Raw genomic sequence first — 19,788 nt, forward strand, 5'->3', positions numbered from 1 at the left:
GCAGGGTTTCCCAACCTCGGCACTGTTTACATTTTGGATCAGACCATCCTTTGTCATGGGGCTGCCCTGTGCATTGTAGGACGCAGCTGCACGTCCCACTAACTGCCAGAACACCCTCCCCCTGATTGTGGGGTCTCTAGACATCACTAGGTGCCTCCTGGGGGGCAGAATTGCTGGGCTTGAGACCCGCTCGTCTATGACAGACCCAGCGAGGACGGGAATGCTCTGCTGTCCAGGGTGGCGGCCACACGCGGCCGAGCTCACAGGCCCATGACTAGGGGTAGTGCACTTGAGGAGCTGAGCTTTATTTACTTTGTGTCCATCGAGTGGGTGTCCGTGTAAACAGCCTCGCTTGGGTGGTGGCTGCTGGACCGGCTGGTGCTATGTCGGTCCGTGAGGGCCACTCCTGGTCCCTTCCCAGGGAGTCAGATGACAGACTTCAGAGGAAGGGAGAGACAGGAATTGGGGGAGTTCCTTCCGCTTAGGGTACATGTACCTTTTCCCCTCCCATTCAGAGTATTCAGAAATCAGCCCATGTTTGGCAGATGTCCGTGAGTGCCTCGCACTGTGCTCGGTGCAGCGGGGGCTCAGGAGGAGACCCCAGGCCCCTGCAGGCGGGACGCTCACACTCGGTCATGCTGGGTGTGGGGTCCAGGAGAAGAAATGAGAGAAGACGAGACTGATTTTGCGTGGGGACAAATGGAATAGCTAGTCAGTGCTGCACAGGTACATAAAGGGAGAGACCCTTGCCGGCCAAGAATCCAGATGTAGTTCCGGAGAAGGGGCTGATCTTGGCTGTGCCCCAGGAGGTCACCGAGGGAGGAAGACACCTGCCGTCTGTCCTTGGGTCATTCCGCCCTTCCTGCCTCTAGTGCTCCTGCCCAGCGCCTGCTGCCCTGGTTTCTTTGTTGCCACATCAAGACATTGGCTCCTCTCCTTGGGGATGATGGGAGATTTTTTTATATATAATTTTTTTTCTCTTTTTTTTTTTTATCCTCACCCGAGGACATTTTTCCATTTTTTGCACAGATAGAGCGGGAGGGAGAGAGGGGAAGAAAGAGAGAGAGAGAAACATCGACGTGAAAGGGACACATCGAGTGGCTGCCACCCGCACGACCAACCAGGGCCGGGGACAAACTGCAACCGAGGTACATGCCCTCAGCGGGAACCGAACCCGGGTCTCTCCGGACCGCAGGCCGATGCTCAAACCGCTGAGCCAAACTGGCCAGGGCATAATTTTTTTTCTTTATTGCTATTAGAGAGAGAAAGGGAGAGGGGGAGAGAGACAGAAACATCCATGAGAAAGAACATCGACTGGCCGCCTCCTGCACGCCCCCCACTGGGGATCTGGCCCACAACCTGGGCATGTGCCCTGACCAGGAATTGAACTGGCGACCTCTTGGTGCAGGGTCGACGCTCAACCACTGAGCCACACCGGCCGAGGTTGTTCCCACCTTTTGGTTATTGTGAATAGAGTTGCTCTGAACATTCATGCCCAAGTTTCTGCGTGGACGTGTGTTTTCATTTCTCTGGGTAGACACTCAGGAGCGGAATCGAGAGACATATGGCGACTCTGTTTAACCATCCGAGGAACTGTCAGACGTTTTCCAAAGCAGCAGCACCCGTTTCCACTCCCGTGCCTCCTATTTTTATAAGAAAAACGACACCCAGTGGAGAGGGGTGCGGTGGCAAAACACCCAGGGTGCAGAGATCGGACACCCTGACCCCGCCGCAAAGGCAGAGGGCGCTGGCGCCCACGGTGCAGGCGCGGGCATCTGCAGGGCTAGGAGGGCCGCGCCAGTACCCGGAACACGGCAGGAAGGCGGCCCGCTTCTCATCATCGCCCGTGTCCCCCTTTTTCTACTTTCCTGTGTCAGCGCAGTTTTGCAGATGATGCCATCTATTACTTTAATGATCGGAAAAGTACGATCTGGAGAGGAGACAGAACCTCTTGTGGTGCAGGGGACTTGTTGCCGTAGCAAGTCAGCGCCTTCTGGGCTTCAGGGTCTCTTTCTGTGCTGGTCCAGGGGGACCCACACGCTGACGCGAGAGCCTGGGTCCTGCTCAGGCTCCGCACACCGCCCTCTAGGGGCTGTCTGGGCAAACTGCAGAGCTGTGGAAGCAATTCGTACCAAGAGGGAGGGCTGGGTTCCCGTCACCGTGGGCTCCTAGTGGTAAGCCCTCTGCGACAGGCTTCACACCTCCCTGTTACTGGAAGTCGGGGTCCCCTTTTCCTGGCACGGACAGACGCTCTCCAAATGTTCTTCATGCTGAGTCTATTTAATTCTCACAACCCTTGACGATGAAGGTGCTGTTACTATCCCCATTTCACAGGTGGGGAAAACCGAGGACTAGGGAGGTGGAGCAGTGTGCCCCAAGCATGCAGTGTGTGCTGACCTCATTTTCACGCACCAGCGTTAAATTTCGCTTGATGTCGGTGGTGGCTCAGAATCAGCCCGGGCGGAAGTGCGTACACTATGGAAACTGGCAGGTGCTACCCCCTGGAGCGTGTCCTCCCAGGAGAGCCAGGCGGTCGACATTTCTCAGCATACCTGGGTCACGCTGCCGGCTGCGGTGCAGCTAGAATTCAGACCCTGGTCGTCCTGGCTCCTGGGGCTATCCCCCTGCTACTTTGTCCATTCATCCAGGTGTAGAGGGCTCCCTGCCCCACACCTAACCCAGAGGCCCTCCACCTGTGCTGCTCGTTAGAGATCCACAGGGTGGGGTGTGCAAGGATCCGGATGCTCAGGCCGCACCTTGGACCAATTCCAGCCTCTCTGTGGCTGGGGCCCAGGGCATCCGCATTCTCAGAGCTCCCCAGGAAAGTCTGGTGTGCAGCCAGGACTGAGAGCCTTCCCTGCTCTGGGTCCAGACACGATCGGGAGGGCGGTGCCCATGCCAGGGTCTGTCACCTCCCTTACAAAAGGCATCATTTTCATATTCTGTGGCTCTTTGTGGTCGGTTTCCTGGCTGGTCATGGAGGCACTGCTAATGCTGGGGACTCGCTGCCTGCAGAGGAACCTGTCCAGTCCGACCTCTTCCCTGGGCTCGATGACAGCTCCGGATGAAACCTGGCGTTGACCGTCGAAAACACAGATTCTGAATCCTCTCCTGGCCCTGGCCGGTCTGGCTCAGCGGTTAGAGCGTCGGCCCGCAGACTGAGGAATCCCTGGTTCGATTCCGGCCAAGGGCATGTACCTCGGTTGCGGGTCGTCCCTAGTTGTGTGGGAGGCAACCAATCGATGTGTCTCTCTCACAGTGATGTTTTTCTCTTCCTCTCATCCTCCGTTCCTCCTTTCCTCCCCCCCACTCCATCTGATGGAAAAATATCCTCGGGTGAGGATTAAAAAAGAATAATAATAAAAAAATAAATAAATTCTCTCGTGGAGTCAGGACAGACCAGCCAGAGATCACGGGGTGCAGGGAGGCCCTCCGCCGGCGCTGGCTGTGGCCCTGGAGTGACCTCATGGCCCGAGGCAGCGCCCCTCCTTGGAGGCTGATGACTCACCTCCGCATGTCGAGTTGGGCACTCGTGTTCAAGAACTCATACGGAATCGGCCCTATAATGTTCTTCTCCGCCAATAGGAAAGATAAACATACAACCCTCAGTTCCAGGTTTTAATTAATTCCTGTTTTTCTGTATCCAAGAAAGACTTTGCTTTTCTCTGAGGCAGACAGAAGTAGAACGTTGTAACAGATGCTCGAGTCATGCATACCCGAGGACGACTGAAGATCTCTTCCGGAAGGGGTCTTCTTTTAACGTTCGGAGATGCTACTCCATCTATGCACCGCCTCCAAAGCTGGAGCTGGCCCAGCAACCAGGCCGTTAAAAAGATACAGTTTGCATTTCTTAGCCTCATCCTGCCTTTGCCTGCCTTCTGCGGAAGCTTGAATTGGTGGTGGGAAGGTGAAGAGGGGAGACTGATAAAAAAAAAAGACAGATAATGAAGCAGATTGTTAGAACAAATACCCACGTCATCATCAGTAAACTTATTTATATTTTAAAAAAATTTTTTTAATCCTCACCTGAGGACACTTTTCCATTTATCACTTTTTCATTTATCTTCCGATAGAGTGGGAAGGGGAAGGAAAGAGAGAAACATTGATGCGAGAGAGACACATCGACTGGTTGCCTCCCGCACGACCCCGACCAGGGCCGAGGACCAAACCACAACCGAGGTACGTGCCCTTGACCGGAATCGAACCCGTGACTCTTTGGTTTGTGGTCTTACACTCCAACCTCTGGAGCTAACCGGCCAGGGCCATCAGGAAACATCGATGTGAAAGGGACACATCGAGTGGTCGCCTCCCACATGACCCAACCGGGGCCGGGGACAAACTGCAACTGTGGTACATGCCCTTAGCGGGAATTGAACCCGGGTCTCTCTGGACCGCAGGCCGACACTCTGACCGCTGAGCCAAACCGGCCAGGGCCATCGGTAAACTTTTATTGAGCAGTTACTATGGGCAAGGAGCTGTGGCTAAGAAAGGGTTGAGACACAACCTTCACCTTTACGCTTATGGTGTGGGTAGAGACCAAGATGCAGAAGAAAGACAACGCCCGGTCAGTGTGGCTCAGTGGCTGAGCATCGCCCCATGGACTGAGAGATCCCGGTTCGATTCCCAGTCAGGGCCCATACCTGGGTTGCAGGCTTGATCCCCAGTAAGGGATGTACAGGAGGCAGCAGATTGATGTTTCTATCTCTCTCTCCCTTCCTCTCTCTCTCAAAAAAACCCCCATTTTTTTAAAAAGGAACAAAGAAAGCGGATATTGATGCCAGTCAAGGATATGTAGCCATTCTCTAGGAGCTGTTGAGCGGAGCCAGAATGGCGCTCACCCTGTGCGTATGAATGAGCAGGCTGGGCACGGAGGGGCTGCCGTCCACCGCAGGGTAACGATGCCGGAAGAAACCAGGATATGGAAGCGAGGTTCTTGCCGTCTGCCGGCTATGCTCCTTCCTTAGATACTCTGAACTCGCAGGAAATGGCCGCAGGTCTAGAAAAAAGTCAAATACCTCTCCTTGAAGCGTTGAAGGCCACCCAAACACTGCTTTTTGTCAGTTAGTAGGACTCAGGATAAATACTGTAGCAGCTAACCCTGCAGCTTGATACATCTCTTCCTCTGGAATGTCATACAAGTCCCGACAGATAGAAGGAAAAACAGCCCCAAAGCTAAGGAGTAGTAAAAACAGAGGCAACAGTTGCCCTGGCCGGTTTTGCTCAGTGATTAGAGCATCGGCCTGCAGTCCAGAGAGACCCGGGTTCGGTTCCCACTAAGGGAACATACCTCGGTTGCAGTTTGTCCCCAGCCCTGGTTGGGTTATGCGGGTGGCAACCACTTGATGTGTCCCTTTCACGTCGATGTTTCTCTCTCTCTCTTCCTCACTCTCTCTCCCATTCTATCTGAACAAAAAATGGAAAAATGTCCTCGGGTGAGGATTAAAAAAAAACCAAAAACAACAGAGGCAACAGCCAAGAGAGGGCTGCCCGCAGCCTGCCCAGCACGGGATGCCCCTCGTGCCCACTCCCAGCCTCATGCCAGCCGATCCGAACGTCCCGTGGTGAGTTCATTTCTGCGTGGTGCGGATGCCGCCGTCAAGCCACGTGACGGCCTCACCGAGTGCGTTTCTGTCCGTGGATCGATGTGCCTGCGGTCACTGAGCTGGGTTCACAGGTTTCCTCACGCAGAACTCCGGGGCCCGAGGCTCCTGTCTGCCCAGCACCCTCTGCCAGGCTCCAGATCATTGCTGGGTGTTTCTGTGTCTCCTGACAAGGTGCCATCCTAGCAGGAGGGATGAGGTTTTAAATGGCCTCCGTAGCCCTCATTAGGTTCTATCATTCGTGCGTCTTTTTTTCCTGCTGGGCTCGAGCCAGCGCCCCAGCGGCGCGAGCCCTTCGGCAGAGGCAGCGAGGGAGCTGAGCCAGGAGCTGGGGGCACGGGGACCAGCGGGGACCAGCGCCTCCGCGCCCCAGGAAGGGACTTCGGAGCAGACTTCCAATTGCATCGCGCCCCGGGGGTTTCCTGTCCAGGATGCGAAAGCCCGGGAGCCCCCGTTCAACGGCAAATGGAGAGTGAGCTCGTGAATAAACATTTGCTGACAAGTGAAACGGGGAACAGTCTAATCTCACCTACAACGTGATCGTTCATGTCAGTGCGTGTGCGTAAAACCCTGTCGGGAGGGCTTAGGTCAGAATGTCAGCCGTGTGTAAGGCACGTCGCAGAGGTTTGTTTTTACTGGTTGCTGCAGCTCTTCAGCTGCCCACAGCGGGCCTCGCATTCTCGGACATCAGTGAAGACTCCCGGGTGCGGCAGTCCCCTCGGCTACTGTGACATGTACCCCAGATGGCGAGGCTTAAACAACAGACGTGTACTTCCTCAGTCCTGGAGGCCGGAGGTCCCAGGTCCAGGTGTGGGCAGGGTCGTTTGCCCCCGAGGCCTCCTGCTGGCGTGTAAACGGCGTCCCCTCCCTGTGACTTCCCAGGGCCGTCCCTCTGTGTGTGTCTGTGTCCTGATCTCATAAGGACACCAGTCAGGTTGGATCCGAGCCCACCCGTGTGACCTCATTTTAACTAAATCACCTCTTTAAAGACGATCTCTGCAAATACACTCACATCCTGAGGTGCTGGGGGTCGGGGCTTCGTTCTGTGGATTTGGGGAACACGACTCAGCCCGTAACGCGTGGTATCGGTAGAACTGAACTTCCACGTGCCCGAGCTGACCTCGGTGGTCCCTTGTCTCCTCAGGAAAGGCCGAGGGGAACGGCAAGATGCACGTCACCCTCTGTGACTTCATCGTGCCCTGGGACACCCTGAGCACCACCCAGAAGAAGAGCCTGAACCACAGGTACCAGATGGGCTGTGAGTGCAAGGTAAGCCACCGCCTCCAGGTGGACGCCGGAGTTTGGTCCCCGGCTTTCCTGGGCCTCTCGGTGTCCAGGGTCCTGACTTAGCACAGCCTGTGTGGCCTCCCATGGGCGAGCTGTCTGGCGTGGGCAGAGCCTTTGGGCCCTGGTCCGGGCAGTCCGGAGACGTGCTCCTGCCGAGGGTGTTTGGCCGTGTGGCCCGTAGTTTCTAGGAGGAGTTCGTGGGGAGGACGTGGTCCTCCGAGCAGCTTCTGCACAGGTACAGGTGTGAAGGCCGTGCTCTGTGGAAGGGCCCCAGGTGTTCCCTGTTTACCCACCTCAGTCCTTTCCTCGCATGGGTCCTTGTAAATGTGAGCTTGTGTGTCGAGAACGCCAGACACCCCAGGCCCCTCGTTACAAAGCCGCCCGAGGTTGTGCTGAGCACAGGGAGAGTGTCCCGCATGGCCCCACGCCTGGGTCCTGTCGTCACCCTCCCTCTGGCCGGCCTATCACCGGACTCCCTGCTGGGGACCAGGCGCCCCTCCGTGTCACCCTGGTGAGCATCAGCCCAGAAGGTGCTGGGCCAGGCGTGAGCCTGTGTGGCTGGCGGGCGTGGCCGGTGGTAGTTGGCGCTGGGTGCGGCCCTCCTGCCAGTCCTTGTAGGTCATCACCAGCCCCGGCCCTCAGTTCATTCGAAATGAGGATTCTGACCCACAGCTCCCAACTCCTCGGTGCCCAAGACAGAATCGCAAACAGGTTCCTCCGGCCCTGGCCGGTTTGGCTCAGTGGTTAGAGCATTGGCCTGCGGACCGAGGGGTCTCGGGTTCCATTTCCAGTCAAAGGCATGTACCTGGGTTGCAGGTGCGATCCCTGGCCCCCATCGGGCTCATGCGGAGGCAACCAATCCATGTGTCTCTTTCACATCGATGTTTCTCTCTCTCGCCCTCCCTTCCGCTCTATCTAAAAATCAGTGGAAACGCCCTGGCCAGTTTGGCTCAGCGGTTGGAGCGTCGGCCTGCGGACTAGAGAGTCCTGGGTTCGGTTCCCACTAGGGGCACGTACCAAAAAAAAAAAAAAACCAAAAAAAATTAATAAAATAAAAATCAATGGAAAAATATTTTTGGAATTCGGTTCAGACTGACAAACCTCAGAGGAGGGGGACGGGGGTGGGGGTGATGGATGAGACGAACCACAGAACTTATATGCATGTATGCGTAACCAACGGACATAGACAACCATGCTGGGAGGGTAAAGGGCAGGATGGGGAGGAGGGTGTCTGGAGGGGCGGAAGAAGAAACATCTGTAACAAAAATAAATTAATAAAAAGAAAGAAAAATATCTTTGGGTGAGGATTAACCTCCCAAAAAAGTTTCTTTTTTTTCTTTCCTTGGCGGTGAAGGTTTCCCCCTCCTGGAGACTCAGCTTCTTCCGCCCAAATGCTGTGTGCTGGTCCCCTCTGAGCCGGGCTGCTCCGGAGCGAGACGCTCCCTTTCACCCTCCGCCCCTGGTCTGTGCAGCTCTGACCGCTGAGCCAAAGCTGCCGGGCAACACACGCCCTTCATATTCAATTCCCGTGTCTCTTCAGGAGATGGCAGACCCTTTGTTGTCATTGTTACTCTCCTCCTGCCAGGAGGGAAGGGCTGCGGTACAGACACTTTGCTGTGCCCAGAGAAGGTAGACCGGATGGTCCAATGCAGAGGCGCACCTGCAGTGGCTGGGGGTGTAGAGGGGGTGCACAAGGCTCCCCCAGCCCCCTCTCCCCTCGGGTGGGCCACCTGCTGCTGTTTGTAGAGCCTGGCATTCAGGAAAGGCTGCGGCCCCAGCTCCCCTGGCCGCTTCTGCCCCGTCGCGTTGCTGGGCTCCGGAGTCGCTCCCGAGCTGCCCCGGTCCCCAGCTGAGTCCTCCTCGTGCCCCTCTCTCTAGATCACGCGCTGCCCCATGATCCCCTGCTACATCTCCTCCGTGGACGAGTGCCTGTGGATGGACTGGGTCACGGAGAAGAGCATCAACGGGCACCAGGCCAAGTTCTTCGCCTGCATCAAGAGAAATGACGGCTCCTGCGCGTGGTACCGTGGAGCGGCGCCCCCCAAGCAGGAGTTTCTCGACATCGAGGACCCGTAAGCAGGCCGACAGCACCCCTTGGCCGACGGAGAAGCCTCCAAGAGTGTAGACTGGTCCAGCTCTGACATCCCTTCCTGGAAATAGCATGAATAAAACAGTCATCCGAGTGGGTCTAAATTAGTGTCTTTCTCCTCCCCGCCCCGCCTTCCCTTTAAACGTGGCTGCAGTTCTGGAGGGAGAGGTCGGTCCCACACCCGCCAGCCTGGGTCCGTGCATCTGACTCGACCCTGGGCTGCCGGCAGGGGTAGGACTCGGGCCTCCCTCCCAGGCCCAGCCTTGGCACTGTCACAAACGCTGAGGGGCATCACCTAGGGGCACCCCCTGGCCTGGTCAGGGCAGAGCCTGGAAATGTGCATTTTGCAGAAACTTGAGGGTCGTTGCAAGACTGTGTAGCAGGCCTACCAGGTCCCTTCATCTTGACAGGAGCATGTCCCTCGTTTCCTGCAGCTTCCACCCCTCGGCCCTGGGTGTCAGACCCTCCCCCCACTGGCTCCCCTGAGCTGACCACTGACTCCCAGATTCCAGGAGCAGCTTGTTCTGAAGGAGCCTCATCGCTCTTACTGACCCACAGAGCCCCAGTGGGAGCCCCGCTCCAGGGCCGTGGCGATGGGGCAGTACCGGCTTCAGCCTCCACCAAGTCCCTGATTCCCCCGCACACACATCCCCCAGCCCTTAGGGAACGTGAGACACTCTGCCCTGAGGACAGACACTGGGGGGACACTTGGCTGCCCTTGTGGCTCATTCTTGGGCTTCTGAAGTCCCTCACACTCCTCATCCTGGCATCAGCATCTAGACAGGGTTGCACGGATTGGCTTTGCAGGACGTCGCGTGTGGCGAGTGGCATGAGCTAGCTGTGTGCGCTGTGTGCACGGTCTGGGGACAGCAAAAGTTGGGTCCCGTCCTGCGAAGGTTTAGTAATATCCTCCCTCCCCCAAGACTGACAGTGCCTGTGCTGTGCCTGGATTTCTGCGGGGGGAGTTAACTAAGTGTCTTATGAAGCCTTACCTAGGGAGGGACGCATTTTGGTGGCAGGTGGCTTTGGAGAAACTGATTCTCTCTGGGCCTCCAGGACACTGTTGCCGGCTTTCAGCGACATCTCATTTTTCTAAAGATGAATTCTCTGATGGTGTATGTTCACCCAAGCTGCAGGTGTACCCACCTCTGGTGATAGTTCTTACATTATGAAGATGTCTCCAAATCTCATTCTTGGGGCACTAATGATCCTATTTGTTCTCCAAAAGTGGTTTTCTGATGCCGGCAGAATGGGGGTTAACACAGGCAGACATTTCTCAATAAGAACAAATATAGTCTCCCTTTTAACCCTATTTGTTTCATGCACATTATGTAAACACATGCATATAAGCACACGTGCACACGCACACACACCGCGACACGGAGGTCTCCCGGCCTGTGCGTGGTCCTGCAAAATGTTTCCAAAGTCACCGACTTCCAAGCCTGCTCTATTCTGCGGTGATCTCAAAGCACCTGTAAGACCCCTGACCCCCAAGTGGCATGCAGCCCCCATGCCCCCCCGGGACCTGGTCAGCATAGACTTTGATGACTTCCCTTTCCAGGGCAGAGCGGAACATCCAGAACCAGCCCCGCCCAAGGGCGCTTTCATGCTGTACAGTGATAAAGTCTGAGGTGTCGTAATGGACCAGTCCATGTAATTTCAGTATATACAAGAACACCAGACCCTCCGATCAATATAACACCCCTCCCCGTCCGCTTCCTGTATGGTGTTATCATATGTAACATTTACTCCTGTTTCTGCAGACTTTTCAGTGTTCTGGTTTGTTTCTGACATCAGTTGTAATCACTCCTGTGCTGTGTTTTTTATTACCCTTGGTAGGTGTTAGACTTGCACTTTTTTTTTTAGAGGTTTCTGCATCGTGGAAGCATTTGACCCAGAGTGGAAAGCGTGGCCTGTCCTAGCCGTGGCCAGGGGCGGTGGTTCCTTCCGCGCTCATCCTTGTTCTTTGAGTATGGTTACTGTTTCCGCCTCCCATCTTTTCTCTGGTTCAAACTGTTACAAAGTGTAAAGGATCTGAGTCTGTTGGTAAAGCATGGCCTTTATATTTAATCCACACACGTTCTGTTAGCCATGCCTAACAGGAAAAAAAAACCACGAGGACGTGCCCAGTGGCATCCAAGAGAGAGCCACGCAAACACCTTCACGGTCAATAACTGCAGTTTGCATACGGTTTAAGAAGGCTCCCATCGGCATTGTTAATTTATGTTATATTCTAAGCACTGCTCTTCCCTCTCTTGTCTTCATGCAGGCGACTCGAACTATTTAAAAGTTTACATTGTAGTGATTTTCAAATCTTTGCTTGATACGCAAGAAGAAATATCAGACTTGCTGCCATAATTTAAAGCTTTGTTGGTTTTGTTTGTTTTTGTTGGATTTTTTTTTTTTTTTTCTAATTGTGGGGCAATGTGTTATTGCTGGAATATGAAGTCTGAGACCTTCCTGTGCTGGGAACACACCAGAGCCGTTGAAAGTTGACAGGCAGACTGCGCATGTCTCCGATGCTTTGTATCGTTCTTGAGTGATCGCTTGGTCAATGGACAATAAACAATATTATCAAAGAGAACTTGCCTGCCTCTGTGTGGCTGCTTTTCTAGCTGAACAAGGGTGGCAAACACCTGCGAAGGAGCCTCTGCCACGGGGGCAGGGAAGTGCTTCGTCACCTAGAGAACAGCCCGGGGCGCTCTGCAGCCAGCCCGGGGCGCAGCAGAGACAGCCAGCCCGGGGCGCAGCAGAGACAGCCAGCCCGGGGCGCAGCAGAGACAGCCAGCCCGGGCCGCAGCAGAGACAGCCAGCCCGGGGCGCAGCAGAGACAGCCAGCCCGGGGTGCAGCAGAGACAGCCAGCCCAGGGTGCTCTGCAGCCAGCCCGGGGCGCAGCAGAGACAGCCAGCCTGGGGTGCAGCAGAGACAGCCAGCCCGGGGCGCAGCAGAGACAGCCAGCCCGGGCCGCAGCAGAGACAGCCAGCCCGGGGTGCAGCAGAGACAGCCAGCCCGGGGTGCAGCAGAGACAGCCAGCCCAGGGTGCTCTGCAGCCAGCCCGGGGCGCAGCAGAGACAGCCAGCCTGGGGTGCAGCAGAGACAGGCAGCCGCTGGGGCAGGATTTTCTTACATTGGCAAACGATAGGAGCATAGGTGTTCTGTTCACACACACACACACACACACACACACGAGCAGAGCCCGCAACCCCCCCCCACACTCCCACACCCTGTCTTCCCTCTCGCCCACACCCACTGTTCTAGACATCACACAGGTTCACCTCTCAATGTTTCGGTACATCTCTCTAAAAATTAAGGACTTTTATTTTTTTTTTAATCCTCACTTGAGGATATTTTTCCATTGATTTTTTGGATAGTGTGGGAGGGGGGAGAGACATAGATGTGAGAGGGACACATTGACTGGCTGCCTCCCGCTCTACCCTGACCAGGGCTGGTGACCGAACCACAACCGAGGTACGTGCCCTTGACCGGAATCAAACCTGAGACTCTTTGGTCTGTGGGCCGACACTCTAACCCCTGAGCCAGACCAGCCAGGTCAATTAAGAACTGTTTTAGAGATATTCTCCGAATACTTTTATCACACCTTAAAAATTAATTAGAACCCATGACCATCCTCGAACACTGGCCAGTGTTACGGTTTATTGGTTTGACTCGGGGTCCCCATAAGGTGCATACACCGCAGCTGCCCCCCAGAGCCTCCTGTTCTGCAGGTCTCCCCTCCCTCCTTCTCCCTCCCTCTTGTGCAACAGTAGCCCCATCATAATTTAAACTTGAGCCAAGTGTCACATTACTTCAAGTCACCACGCGGAAATTCTTGAGTGCTATATAGGAGCCGCTGCCCACCCGCAGCCCGCGGGTGGAATCGTTATCCGGGGAAACCCAGGGTTGTTTCCCAGCCTGTGCGTGTCGGCCTGACCCGCAAGGACACACTTAGCGGGGCCTTCCTGCAGGTAACGGGTCAGTGGGTCCACGCGTGCACCCCGCCTGCGTCACGCATTCAGCTGTGCATCTCATGCCACCGAGTGCCCAGACACTCCGCTGGGTTTTCTGCACGGTGACACGTGTGGGAAAGGGGTTCATAGCGGCATCTGGCAAAACGAGACTCAAACTTTGTCATCCCAGTGACTCACCGGCCCCAGTGTCCGCCGCACCTGCACCGATCTGGGGTCTCGGCGAGCAGCACGCCAGACCGTTGCTACCGGTTTACTGATTCCGTGCACTCAAGTCGAACAGCCTCTTTAAAAACACTTCTCGTGAAGGGAACTTTCGAGCAGACAGGAGGACGAGAGCCGGCAGGGAGGCCACGCACCGGCGCTCCGGTTTCCACAGTGACCCAAGTTCTCTGATCTTTGCAGGAAGTTTGGAAATAGTGTGGAGACCCACGTATGGGGTGACCAGATTGCCAGAGATTCTAGCAGACACTATTCTTCCCCCTCCGCTTCGCCCTTGCTGTGGAAGATCAGTGGGTGGGACAGCCGAGGACGGCCGGGCTCTCTGGTCAGAACACCCAGCGGACACCGGGGGGCGGTGGGGGGAGCCGCCAGGACTGGTTGAAACCCTTCAGAAGCTGGGTGGCACCGTCTTTTCCTTCCTCGTCACCAATGGACATGTTTACCTGACCTGACTTAAAAAAAAAAAATCAGTTCAGCTGGTGTGGCTCAGTGGCTGAGCGTCGACCCTGCACCAAGAGGTCACCGGTTCAATTCCCGGTCAGGACACATGCCCAGGTTGTGGGCCAAATCCCCAGTAGGGGGCATGCAGGAGGCGGCCAGTTGATGTTCTCTCTCATCGATGTTTCCATCTCTCTCTCCCGCTCACTTTCTCTTTCTCTAAAATCAATAAAGGAAAAAAAAATTTTTTTTTTAAATCAAATCAAAACAGTAGACCTTCAGACACATACTCTGCTAGAGTCCGTTTTATTTTGGGCGGTTTTGCTGTTACCGTAGGTTTTGCATTACAGCTCTGAAGTTCACGACCAGGCCTGCCTCCAGCCTGGGGTTCGAGCTCTGAGCGGGCCCACAGCACACCTCGCCACACACAGGGGCCTGTGAAGCTCGCAGTGAAAGGCGGTGCTGGGATTTGGGGAAATCATTGCGCTGTAATAGCAGATTTTGAACCACATTGCTTGTGGGCAAAAAAGATGTTCAGAAGCATGAGCTAATTCTGCACATTTTCATGCTGAAACAACAGAGACATTTTTCTGTCCAACTAAATGAAACAAACATGAGACAGATCCAACTTGAGTCTGCAGCATGGTGTGGGGTGTCGGGTGGGGGTCAGATAGAGAAGGTGAGTGTTGGGTGGATTTGAGGATGGGATCCAAGATGGGGTACAGAGGTAGATCTGTTTGCACTACCCCCAAATAAAGCCAAATGTTTTACTTTTAGGCCAATCGTGTCTTGCTTTGCCCCTTCAAGCGGAGCTGGAGTTGGGGGAGGACCGGGAGTAAGATTCCAGCCAAGGGAGCTGGTGAGCGTCTTGGCCCCAGGGTCCTGGTGGGGTGCTGGTCATGCAGGCACCCTCTGCCCGGCACGTGACCCACGCCAGACTCCCACAAGGAAAGCAGGTGTTCAGCATCAACAAACACTGAGCCACGTGAGCCGGGAAGGGGGAACCCTCCCGAGGTCTAGGTTCCCCGACACCAACCTGGTAAGCAGGCTTCCCAAGGAGAGCAGTCTCGCGTCTGCCTGGGTAACTCTTTTTCACACACACGTCCTGTCCATTTGCCTTCATGATCTGTCCCCCAGCTCCGGAGACTCCGCTCCCAAACTCCCACGGCAACTGCTCAGGAAATCAGCCCAATACGTCTAGTAGTTCCAGTCATAGCTAATGTCGACTCCACGCAGGGACTTCGGCTAAAGGTTTTACATAGTTATCTCAAGGAACACTTGCTAGCTCGGAGACATCGGTTCTCTCCTCTTCCCCACCTGATAGGTAAGGACACTAAGGTGTGGGAGGTCAGTTACCTGGTCACCCAGCCAGGAAGCCCTGGAGCTGGCATTTAAAACCAGGCAGAGCCCTGGCCGGTTTGGCTCAGCGGTTAGAGCGTCGGCCTGCGGTCCCGAGAGACCCGGGTTCAGTTCCCACTAAGGGCATGTACCTCGGTTGCAGTTTGTCCCCGGCTCTGCTTGGGTCGTGCGGGTGGCGGCCACTCAATGTGTCCCTTTCACATCGATGTTTCTCTCTCTCTCTCTCTCTCTCCCCCTCCCACTCTATCTGAATAAAGAGTGGAAAAAATGTCCTCGGATGAGGATTTAAAAAAACACACACACAAAAAAAAACCAGGCAGAGGCGGACTCTGGGTCCACCCCTTCAGTAGCACACGCCCCTGCCCTGCTCCCTCGGCTCCTCTGAGGACCACCAGCCTCCACCGAGGCGGCTCTGGTGGAAGCAGCTTGCCCTCGCGGGTCTGCTGTCTCTGACCAGCAGGGACACTTGCTGGACACTCGCAGGCAGACGAATGAGAGGCAGTGCTGGCTCCGAAGTCACAGCGGCAGAGGGAGAAGTCCAGAGAACATGCCTATTGAATGTGTAAGTGGAATGTGCAGACCAGCCCAAGGCAATACCAACCTAACAGCAGGGATGGAGGGAATCCAGGAAGACTTCTTCGAGGAGGTGATGCCAGAGGTGGTGGTTGAAGGGTGTGTGGGAAAGGACATTTTTGGCCGAGGACCAGCTCGAGCCTGGGGCAGAGACAGCCTGATTGGGGTCTTGGGGGCGCTTGGGTTTACTCCACTGAAGGACTCGGGGCAGGGAGTGGCGGGGGGTGAGGGGAGAAAAGCAGGCAGGAATATTTGAGAGGCAAAATGAGCAAAATGTATGAACTGATGATTTACTTGAGGGGTGTGGGAGAGAGAGGAGCCCAAAATGCTGGCCAGGCAGGTGAATGTTGGGGTTTCTGTCTGTATTAGTCCAGGTCCAACCGGGAACACCACAGCTTTTCAAAACACGCAGGGTGAATTCGGGGGTCGGTTACATCCTGGAAAAAGCGACAAGGAGTGCATTTTGAGATTTGCTAAACTGAATTACAGCCGCAGGGGAGAGAAGAGACTGTCGGTCTGTGAGCCGCTGCAGGCAGCTGACGCAGGACCGCTCACATTCCCTCTGTCGGGCTTCGAATTCACTTCCAGGTGGGTTTCGGCAGGCTCAGCCAGGCGCCGTGGGGCTCCGGGAGCCTGTGCGTGCTTACGTGGGGCTTTCCACGGGCCCACAGCCAGTCCACAGGAGGGACCGTCCTCGGTCCCACGGCTGTGCTGGAACTGGCTCCTCTTCGCCTTCTCCTCCCCTCTGCCTACCTTTACCTACCGCTGAAGTACGGTCTTTCAGCCAGCTCACAGCTTTCTCCCTCCTCCCATTCCACCAATAAAAACCCCCGCACAAGCTCCAAGACGCTGGGCATGTGCCTTTCTCCCTAGCCATGCTGCTGGTGGTTTGGACTGCGTGCCCCAAGACCAACCTTTCTGGCTCGCATTTTTGGCTCGATAAAATCTCTCTCAAGACTTTCAGCTCTAGCAGTTCGAATTTTTGCTTAACAGAAGAAACTCCCCGAGAAGCCAACTAAGCACACAGGAAGCTCCAGCATCTCTGGGTGGCGGGGCAGAGGCGGGAGGCTGCCCCAGGGCACCCAGGGAGAGGACACACCGGGAGGCTGGAGCCACCGCCAGAAATTCCACCCAAAGCAGAGAGGAAGGAAGGGCCCTGCTTCTCCTTTCCTCCACCTTCCAGTCCGGCCTGTGTCCCCAGGTGGCCGAACCCCGTGGACACCAGTTCCCAAGGCAGCCCGGAAAGAGCTGAAAAGGCCCCAGTGGTGACAGCAATAAGTGCTCACAAGGCAAGTGCTCCTGTTACCATTTAAATTAGTTGCCCCAAAACGGTTGCTTCATTTTACCTTCTCTGCAGTCCCACAAAGACTCTATGCTCTGCCTTCTCTCCAACATCCAGTCTTTTTATTTTAGCTGTTCTAGACTTTGAAATGTATCTCAATTTACATTTTCCAGGTGACCTCTGAGACTGAGTACCTTGGGAAGGACTTTTATGTGGGCCCAAGTGAACATACCTCCAGAAAATTTCACTCAAGGCCCCTAGGAAGGAAGGTGAAGGGGGAGCAGGACCAGAGTGGGTGGCCCAAGGCTCCTCCCAGCATGTAGGTCTCAGATTACATTCTCAAGCAGCGTGCAGGCCTTTCAAGCTATTTCTTTGTCATCTCATAAGAATTTCTGGGTTACCCCAGAGCCTGAACTAAAGGTGTGAACTTGTAGCCTAACAGATACCTGGGTTTAAGCCCTTCGTCACCACCGCTTGCTTGGTAGGACCCTGGGCACTCAAGTTTTTCCATCTGTAAAACGGGAACCATATCTTTTTGTAGGGCTGCCGTGAGAATTAAATCAATGTTGGTGAAGTGGTGAGCTCGGTATTTGGCACGTATGAGCTCAGCAACGGAAGTAAATGCCACTGGTTTTGTCATTGGAGGAATTCAAGGGATGCTGGATGCATCTTTAGTTCAGAGGGGAAACTCAGGCCCCCGGTTAGTTAGAAGAAATGCCCCCCAAAACCTAATTAGGACAGAGTTGGAGTAAAACCCAAGTCTCCTCACTCCCCTGCCAGCTGCCCACCTCCCCCTCTTGCCGGCACCTGCCCCACACGACATCACCCACGTGTATTGCATCAGGCCTGGAACAGGGAGAACTGTCTTTGTATGAACCACTCTTCGGGCACAGCAGACTCGCACCGGGGCAAATCTCACTCTGAAGCCTGGTCGAGGATGACCAGATAGGAAAATGGGCTCCTAAGGTTTTGTTTCTGCTCGTTTGCTTTTTCAAAAAAACAAGACCCCCGTGTGAACCACACGGTGACCTTGGTTCCACTTACACCTGCATCTCCATCCCCGTTCCCCACCGGGAGGACGGGCGAGGGGCCTGAAAAGACTCAGCAGACCCCTGGCTCCTGCGAGACCACCGCCGGAGGTCAGGCCAGGAGCCGCTCTCGCCACCGACCCAGGCCACAGAAGCTGCTTCAAGTGAAAAGGATCAAAATATATATGTGTGTATATATTTCAAAATCCGTGCATATTTGCAAACATTCAACCAGGGACGAACGGAGTCGGCGCGGGATGACGCTCCTGGAGGAGAGCGGCCAGGAACGGTGCAGGGCTCTCTCCCCACCCCCAACCCGCCCCTCCTGGGCCGGCAGCCTGGGTCGCGCCAGCCTGTGTCCTGGTCCCTGAAGGCTCCAGGGCGAGACGCATCACGGCCACATTGCAGGTGACAACGAGGCGCGGCCAGCACACGGCCCCAGCTGCGCACGACGCCCGCGCCCCTTGCGCCAGACCCGGAAGTAGGCGCCTCACGTGCTCTGCGGGAACTCGCCGAGCGCCGGCCAAGGGGGCGGGGCACCTCCGCTCTGCGTGCTTGCGTCATTGCGTACGCTGGCGGGGCCGCGGGATGGGCAGGTGACGCTCTGGTGCGTCAAGGGCCTGTGGGAGGGTCCAGGGGGTGGGGCCGAAACCGGCCCCTCCTCTTAAAGCAGTCCAGGCCTTTCTGTGTTGCGCAGCGCGGGCAGCGAGCCGCGGCGCCTTTAAGTGTCGTGGTGACACGTGTGTGGAGCGCCGAGGGCCCGGATGGTGAGTGTGCGGGGCCCGGCCGAGCAGACGCCAGCGCCGCGGGCTGCAGCGGGCCGGCCGAGGGCCGGGTAGGTTGGGGCCGAGATTGGGCGGCGCGTGGGCCGGGGGAAGGCTGCGCGTCCGGCCAAGGGCAGGGCTTCCTCCAGGCCTGCTGCGCAGGCAGCTGCGGCCCGACGCGGGGGCGCTGCGGGGAACGTGGGCGCGTGTCCATGAGGGCTCCCGGCTCCACGGGGAGGGTCCAGGGGTCCGCGAGCGGCTCGGGGGTCCTCGAGGAAACGGGGACGGGGATCCGTGAGGGCTCCGGGGTCCACGGGGCGGACCCGGGAGGCGCGGTCCGCGAGGGGCCCAGGGGCTCACGGGGAAACAGGGGTGCGTGTCCGCGAAGGTTCCCGGGTCCACAAGGGGCTCACGGGGAAACGGGGGTGCGTGTCCGCGAAGGTTCCCGGGTCCACAAGGGGCTCACGGGGAAACGGGGGTGCGTGTCCGCGAAGGTTCCCGGGTCCACAAGGGGCTCACGGGGAAACAGGGGTGCGTGTCCGCGAAGGTTCCCGGGTCCACAAGGGGCTCACGGGGAAACAGGGGTGCGTGTCCGCGAAGGTTCCCGGGTCCACAAGGGGCTCACGGGGAAATAGGGGTGCGTGTCCGTGAAGGTTCCCGGGTCCACGGGGAAGGCCTGGGCGGCGCGGTCCGTGAGGGGTTCAGGGGTCCACGGGGAAACGGAGGTGCGTGTCCGTGAAGGCCCCCGGGTCCACAAGGGGCTCGGGGGCTACCGGAGAAATGGGGACGCGTGTCCGTGAGGACTCCGGGGTCCGCGCGGGGCCCGAGGTCCAGCGTGCGGTGCCCGCGCACCCCGACCCGTGGCGTGGGGGGCGGCCGGTGTGGATGCGGGCACGGCCGGCCGTCGCGCACGGGAGCGTCCCTGACGCAGGAGCTTCAGGCGAAACCGGGAAGAGGCTCCGCCGGGCAGAGCTCAGGTCGCACTGTGTCCTTTCCGGACGCGATCGCGAGAAGGCCCGCGCCCCCGAAGGCACGTCACCTTCCCGGGGGCCTTGTGGGCACGGTGGGTGTGGGTTTTAGGCTGCCGTTGCTTCGGCCGGGCACCGTGGGGTCCCCGGGGCTCGGTCTCAGGAGCTGGAGCAGCATCCCGCAGCAGGCTTTCTGTAGGGATGCGCAGGGC

The 19,788-nt window shown here is 56.6% G+C and overlaps 1 protein-coding gene across 2 annotated transcripts in view; it reads left to right on the top strand.

Moving 5' to 3' along the window:
• TIMP2 (TIMP metallopeptidase inhibitor 2) overlaps window positions 1–11,384 on the top strand; it is a 43,149-nt gene extending 31,765 nt beyond the window's left edge. For both annotated transcript variants that reach the window (XM_036268029.1, XM_036268030.1), the window contains exons 4-5: window positions 6,745–6,869; window positions 8,766–11,384. In XM_036268029.1, the coding sequence (XP_036123922.1) occupies window positions 6,745–6,869; window positions 8,766–8,963 (323 nt within the window). In that variant the 3' untranslated portion in view covers window positions 8,964–11,384. The remainder of the gene's footprint in view (window positions 1–6,744; window positions 6,870–8,765) is intronic.
• The last annotated feature ends 8,404 nt before the right edge of the window (window positions 11,385–19,788 follow it).

Source organism: Molossus molossus, unplaced genomic scaffold (genome assembly GCF_014108415.1).
Source record: "Molossus molossus isolate mMolMol1 unplaced genomic scaffold, mMolMol1.p scaffold_m16_p_19, whole genome shotgun sequence".
NCBI classification, from domain to species: domain Eukaryota; kingdom Metazoa; phylum Chordata; class Mammalia; order Chiroptera; family Molossidae; genus Molossus; species Molossus molossus.